The sequence below is a fragment of the Haliotis cracherodii genome, unplaced genomic scaffold (assembly GCF_022045235.1).
Source record: "Haliotis cracherodii isolate W230 unplaced genomic scaffold, xgHalCrac1.p SCAF_1, whole genome shotgun sequence".
NCBI lineage: Eukaryota > Metazoa > Mollusca > Gastropoda > Lepetellida > Haliotidae > Haliotis > Haliotis cracherodii.
In genome coordinates, this window is record NW_027266264.1 from 13,323,640 (window position 1) to 13,331,335 (window position 7,696).

Genomic DNA, 7,696 nt, shown 5'->3' on the forward strand with positions numbered 1-7,696 from the left:
TCGACGACAGGTTTTAATATATTATATAAATACATAACTTGCTCAAGTCACGATATGGCTGAAATAGTGCCGATGTGACTTAAAACTTAACTCACTCACTCACTCACTCACCAAATCTGTGACACCATTTCTCATCCCATATAGTGATTATAAACCTATAATTAGATCTTACATCCGTGATCGGATGCAAAAGAAGTGGGACACCCAAGTTGGTATCAATAAATTACATGCAATTAAACCAAATATTGGTTACACCTACTTGGGTTGTCAGTCCAGATTTGAAGAGGTCATTTTACGACGATGTCGAATTGGCCATTCAAGATATACAAATGAATATTTATTAAAAGGTGAAGATCCTCCGTTCTGTATCCCTTGTGATGAAAGAATCACGGTCAAGCATGTCCTGCTTGACTGTATTGATTTTGCCATCACAAGGGATAAATATTTCAAAGTTTCATCCATCAAGGATCTTTTTAATCAGATTAATTCTCATTTAATTCTTGGTTTTTTAAAAAACATAGAATTGATTGATAAATTTTGATATGTATTGTAAAAAGTATGTGCTTATAATTTGGTAGAATGAAGTACTAACTGAGATTGTTAGTGGCTGTACCTTCAAAGGGGGTTGAAGTAACGTAAAATAATTGTCCCCATGAGAAGGTATGTCAGTCCCATTTCATTCAAGTATTTTTTCATTTTCCATGCTTTTAATCGTAGAATTCTTGTTGTGTTTTACTGATGTGGCTAAAACTCACTGACAATCACCAGTAGCCAGAGCGATGGTGTAAATCCTGCTGGGTTACCATGTAGGTAGCAGAAGTATCGTAAGTCCCCATGCTACCTAGTATGGTGACCTACCTTTGGTTATTGGTAATCTATAGCCTTTTTTTTATTGTGTACTGTTTTGAATTGATCCAATTTTATGATGATCTGCTAGTTTTAAATCTACATCTGTGATAGTCTAGTGTTTTTACTGTCCTTCGTCGACAGATTTAACTGCCTTTATTTATATATGATTCATGTCCAACTTGATTTAGTCACGATATGGCTGAAATATTGCCAATGTGACTATAAACATTAACTCACTCACTCACTGTTAACACAGATTATGATGATGTCGTATTAACATCACGTTCATACAAATAGAGAAAAGATTAACGGAAAATCAATTGAGAAATGTGTCCGGTTGTGGAAGTGATTCACTCATTGTAAGCTCGGCTTGCCCGTTTTCATGCTAAAGAATTATACCACAGACAGTACATCTTACAGCCGCGAAATACTTCCGCGTGGAAGTCCCAACAAGCTATCAGTTTGGATGTGTCTCATTCGAAGTTTACTTGTTGTTTAACTGAGAGGTGAATGTGAACACCGCATATATTTCGGACGTTATTACAATAGGAGTATCTCGTAACACAAGAGCTACCTGCAGCGTCTGTTGTCTGGTGAAGGTAAGTACATGCACCTAAGACAGCATATTGATTTTTTTCTTGTTTATTATTATTACGTTGGGTCCCTTGATTGTCCACTGACCATTGTTCGATTCGAACTGATTATGATATTTGGTAGATCAGCACTATACCTGTGTGTCGTGGTTGGGCTTTCTTCCTAACCTGACAGGGGCGGTCGGGTAGCCTAGTGGTTAAAGCGTTCGCTCGTCACGCCGAAGACCCGGGTTCGATTCCCGACATGGGTACAATGTGTGAAGCCCATTTCTGGTGTCCCCCGCCGTGATATTGCTGGAATATTGCTAAAAGCGGCGTAAAACCATACTCACTCACTCACTCCTAACCTGACACGCCGTTGTGTTTGTAAAATATTATAAAATGTGACTTTAATCCCAATACACACACGAACTGTATTCAGTGTAGTTGAGCTGGTAGTCAATGACTTATTGCCAATAATACATCAAGGATCTATTTTTTTATCTTTGTAAATACAAACACACACCTTGTATCACATTGTCACAGGGCCCGTGAAGATCCTGGGTTGAGTAGGTCTTCAGCAACCCATGCTAGCCGTAAAAGGCGACTGCTTGTCATAAAAGGCGACTAACGGGATCGGGTGTTCAGGCTCGCTGACTTGGTTGATGCATGTCATCGGTCCCAATTGTGTGGATCGATGCTCATGTTGTCAATCACTGGATTGTCTGGTCCAGACTCGATTATTTACAGACCGCCGTCACATAGCTGGAATATTGCTGAGTGCGGCGTTAAACAACAAACAAACAAACATTGTCACAGTCCCACCAGACACAGATTATAAATCCAAATACAAATCGATCCTTCCGACACTGGGAAAACAAAAAAACGTTCTAACAAAAAAAAGGTACTGTAGGAAATGCTGGAAAAACGCTTTTCATTAAAAAATGATAAGAAAATACACATTCTGTTGCTATTTTAATAGCTAGTAACTACCGATCGACTTACCTGTGGTTGGAAGTGTCAGTCACAAGGAGTCCTATCGACAAGTTTACAGGAGAAAAATTCGAACGAAAACAGTAACTTCACATTTATTCTACGTCCAGTAATGGCAGTCTAAAACGTACTATAAAAATATGCGCACTTGACTCCGTTATAATGATAATAATGTAATGATAAAATATTTAATCCACACAAAAGAAATGAGATGGAGAAAATTCTAGATGTGCATCTTCTAATATAACAAAATGACGCTGCGTTTGTTTTGTCAACACTGCTCACATGCTGCATGCTACTTTACACTTGCATAGCCATAGCCGTGGTACTCGACATGGAGTCTGTAATGGGAAAGTTCTTAACACTTTAGAGAGATAGAAGGAAAACATTTATTAGTTTAGATAGAGCGAATTACCGAAATGCCCAAGCTATGGGGTTTTCAATTCATACCATCAAGTCTACGGATTGATAAATAAAACAAAAAAGTTTAAGGGTGGTCTCGAAAACGAAACCGGGACGTTAGAGGATATAGTATACAAGCTTTATGAACAGAAGGTACCCCCAACTTAATGTAAAATTCGGAAGAAAATTAAAGATACAATTAATGTTTCCCGGACTGCACGAAATATTGCCCATTTCGATACATTGCGCGTGGCGATGACCCAGCAGTTTTCAGGTGAAAATATTCCATCCTGTCGATAAGGTCGCATTATCTCCGCACCATTCACCGCAGTCAGGGCTTTTGTGTAATTGTTTTGCACGCCACAACCCGATATATATATAAAGCACAGCAAAGTTCTAACTCTCAGGCACAATATAGTAAAGATTAAATAAGTGGAGTAAGATTGAACAGTTTTAATTGGCTAGCGCTTTCAACTCGTACCACATAGGAACCTCATCAGGCCATAACTGAATAACGGACATGAAGTAATAATTTTTTAATTTGAAGTTTACACGATACACGGCTTTTCCATTGGACAAGAGGTCGGTCACATGACCGCGAAATTGACGTTCATAAGTGTATGAACGACACAATTTGACGTTCATACGTTTTTCACGAGACCGTGTTCTTGAAATGACGTAAACACTGACGGACTACTTCCACATTCCTGGGGAAACCCCTGGGATTTCCCTAGCACGAAAACATACATAAGCATTATTTCTGATCATTTAGAAGCTTTTATCTTGGTCTCAGCCTTTCAGTATATATTGAGAAACGTAAGAGAGCTTGACTGCATGATTGTTTACGAATTTCTTCGCTAATGAACAAACGAAAAAATGCACATCCAAACTATCGTCAGTATCGATTCGATCTGTGTCTAGGCTGACAGTGACCGTCTACAGCAATTTACGAATTTACCTTGGTGTCTGTTTGACGCATCTTTAATCACCTTTCAATAATCGGCCAGTTGATCAATGATGACTAACACATGTAACCGCCACAGGTTCATTAACAACTTCGGAAATCCTCCTTCACGTTTATCGTGTCGGCCATTTTGACGTCTTGTACTTTATGTAAATGTATTACGACGCCCTGTCTTTGTGACTGACTTACTGAGGTAGTTCTTTACAGACCTTTCTCATATAATGGTGTTATTATTTGAACACATGTGTTGCGTAAGATGTTTCTGAAGAGCAAGTTGTGCATCCATACGCCAATGTCACCTCTCTTTTTGAGGAACTATTTTACTCCGCGATATAGCTGGTTGTTGTATGGCTGTCAGTGTAAACATGAAGTCACACGTACTAAATATAATTGTGTTTAGATCTTGGCCTACATCTTTTAAGAAACTGTGATAATTTTTTTATAAGAATTGACTTTCACAAGCTCCGACGTTCATACAGTTTGGCCCTCTCTCTATGAAGGTTCATACTCCAATGAACTCACACAAAGTGAAAGTCAATTCTTAAGTAACATATAGTTATATGACGTCATAACATTTAGGAGAACTATGACGTCACAATACCAAGGTGACATTGGACAAATAACTTACGCCTTTACATTTAACTTAGGCGCGTATTTATGAATGAAATGTTGCTCTTTTTGAGGTGAGGTGAAATGGGGTTTAACGTCGCGTCCAAGATTATTGCACTTATATAGCGACGTGTGCTCTTTTTGAAACAATGAACGTTCATGATCAAAGCTTATATAGCAGGAAAATTAAAACGTTGCCACTTCCACATGTATCTAAATGTTCACTGAGTGGAATCGTGAGGTTGTGTGGCTGCTTTATCTGTGAACCGTTCACAAGCTTAAGTGAGTACCCCGTGTTTAAAGGACCAAATTGATACATACATGTAAACTTAGAAATGAGAGTAGACTCCCAACCGTTTGAAACGTCCACATAAAGCCATGAGAACAAAAAATTATGAGAGGCCCTTGTATGGCGCCCTCAGTGACCTAAATACAAAAACATGGAACGTCTTTTTAAGAAATCTGTCCTCGTGCATATTAACAATTTGAAGTAAAATGTTCTTGTACTTAGAAGTGAGTTAATAATAACTGGATAGATTTCTGTGAAATGCGTACTTAAGAAACTCTACTTGTAACTGCTCAAGCGTCGGGGAGGGAGTTCCGAATTTCATTTTCTGATCACATGAGCGGGGAAACCAACTTCAACTTTCAGTTTTGATTCTGGAGCAGCGTGTCAAGGAAACGGATTCGTATGCCGGAAACACTGAGTGCCAGTACGTTCACGACTGAGAAGCCATTAATTGCGATGCAACACGCACGTTCCTGTTTAATAATAGTCATGATTTGCCGGTGTATTGTCGTTGGATTTTACAGCTAAAAGCAGAGAGATGGAGAGTCAATACTTATATTATATCACATATGTTTTATCGATTTCCATTGCTGATTTGTCAGATGAAGTCACCCACTGTTTATGGCATCACAGATTGATATTACGCCATCTTCACAATAGGTTGCCTTCAGTGAAGTTTCTCTGTAGTGTAGTGGGCTTACACAATTCATTCACACGGGGCTGATAAATACTTTATTCTTACACACACACACACACACACACACACACACACACACACACACACACACACACACACAAAACAACAAAAACATTTGAGGTAACTGGTATCAAACAGTTTCTAGGTTTGTCAGCACCATACCCGTGCTCGTGGGTTTCTCGTGAGGCCTGCATCACTTCGGGCTTTCCTCCTACATTAAGCTGACACGCCGTGATATAACCGGAATACTGTTAAAAGTGGCGTAAAACCCAACTCACCCACTCACTCTATTTTCTCGTTGTTCGCTGCTTATGCAGTAAGTAAATTGCTGAATTGGGTATGTCACCTGATTGTGACAGAGATACGAATTCATATGAATCCTCCTGAGGCCCTGCAGTTTGTAATTATCCTGCATATATGTGATAAATTCCCGCAGTATGACACAAGTGTTAGTTTACGTGTTAGATAATAAGCCAGGTGAAGGTTGATATAGTCATGTAATCATACAAACATATATCCATGCATCGAAAAATATGGAAATCGCAAAAACTTCAGGATATCAGTTACTAGTTGACAGAGTATGTTTGTACGAATATTTATCTTAAAGTTACCAATTGCGCAAGCGCCACGAGTAATCTCTCTCTCTCTCTCTCTCTCTCAATGTGAATTACCTTGCTTCATTACAATAAATGTTGTTTTTATCAACAGATTAACCAAGATGTCAGCAATCGCAAACACATCCAACTATGACAAGATCCTATATCACCGAGACGACATATATGCCATCCAGGTTTTACCAGCCGTTTTGATCCTCGCTATCCTGATGTTAGTAGGCGTTATTGGTAACTCACTCGTGTGTTATATATACCTCGTCAAGCTCAAGCCGAACGTTGTGACATACTTTATATCCTCTCTGGCCCTTCTGGATTTCCTGAACTGCGTCATCAGCATTCCATACGAAATCGCAGTGATGAGATACAATTATACATTTGGCACGTCAAACGCCTGCAGAATTGTGCCTGTGATGATTTACTTCATATCGTTAACGTCTGCATTCGTCCTAGTTGGGGTAGCCGTCGACCGATTTCGGAAGATTTGTAAACCACTCAAAAAGCAAGTAACTCCATTCATGGCAAAAGTAGCTGTCGGCATCTGCTGTGTTGGGGGCACTGTGGTTTCTGTGCCTGTTATTATTCTCTATGGACCAAGCACCATTACAACACATGATTTTATCAACGGGTCAAGATGCAGTGTTGCTGATGAATACAAAGGAACTACTTTTCAAATAGTCTACCATGGCACAGAGTTGATCATCTTCATCATGTGCACAACTTCTCTAATCGTTCTGTATGCATTGATATGGCGACAGCTTGCACGTCAGATACGGTTCAGGAATGCTATGCATCCAGCAAGACAAGGTAACATCTCTGTAATGACGACAAGAGATGTTGAGAGCACATCAACCACTGGCGAGACGTCGTCATCTTACGAGACTGGGGGTGGAGTAACATCAATGCCAAATGATCAAATAATCACCCAAAAGACTGATACCTTGGTTTCCTCGGGTCCTACTCCCACAGACCAATCTACGAAAGACGACGATGACAAAAAACACCCCCCAATAGACAAAATGAGTCCTCGTCGCAGGTCAACAGCGTTTCGCAGACGCGATACGGTGACATCGCCACAGAGCAAAAGAGCGCGTAAGACGACGATGATGATGTTTCTTATCACACTTGTGTTTGTCTTGAGTTTTCTGCCCCATCTAGCAATAATGATAGCCGCAACGAACAACAAACATCTCTACAGTAGTCTGCAGGGAGCGCAGATCGCGGTGTACAATCTGTTTGAAAGATCCTATCTTTGTAATAGCGCCTTCAATCCCATAGTTTACAGCTTTTTCAGTGACAAGTTTAGGAGAGAGCTTAAGATCATATTTGGGAGACACTAAACAATCCCGACGGTGAACCTCTCTTAGTCCTTATGTTGATTAAAAACAGGAATTTGAGTAGACCGAGTGCCCCATTAATTGTAGGAGTGGATATTGATGGTCAGATCGATTAAGAGGACCATTATCGGATGATCGTTGATCCGATGATCGACGCTCGTTCATCACAGATTTAACAAGATTGAATTTGGTTGGTTCTGACAACATATGGATGACTTGAAAAGAAATGTCAAATTGTACAAATTGGTGCAAATCAAATGTCCTGTTTCTAAATGCGAAATAAGGAAGTAATAAGTTTTAGAATGCCATTCACGTCGTTTGAAAGCCTATGGTGTCCATATTCAACCTAATTTAAATATTTAAGGAAAGTAAT

At 39.6% G+C, this 7,696-nt stretch overlaps 1 protein-coding gene across 1 annotated transcript; it reads left to right on the plus strand.

Moving 5' to 3' along the window:
* The first annotated feature begins 1,406 nt into the window (after window positions 1–1,406).
* LOC139473089 (cholecystokinin receptor-like) lies at window positions 1,407–7,383 on the plus strand. Its single transcript, XM_071255610.1, has 2 exons — window positions 1,407–1,448; window positions 6,084–7,383. The coding sequence occupies exon 2, from the start codon at window positions 6,094–6,096 to the stop codon at window positions 7,324–7,326; it is 1,233 nt and encodes a 410-aa protein (XP_071111711.1). The 5' UTR covers window positions 1,407–1,448; window positions 6,084–6,093; the 3' UTR covers window positions 7,327–7,383.
* The last annotated feature ends 313 nt before the right edge of the window (window positions 7,384–7,696 follow it).

Coding starts and splice junctions, on each gene's coding strand:
- LOC139473089 (XM_071255610.1), top strand. CDS start 6,094: ATGTCAGCAATCGCAAACACATCCAACTATGACAAGATCCTATATCAC.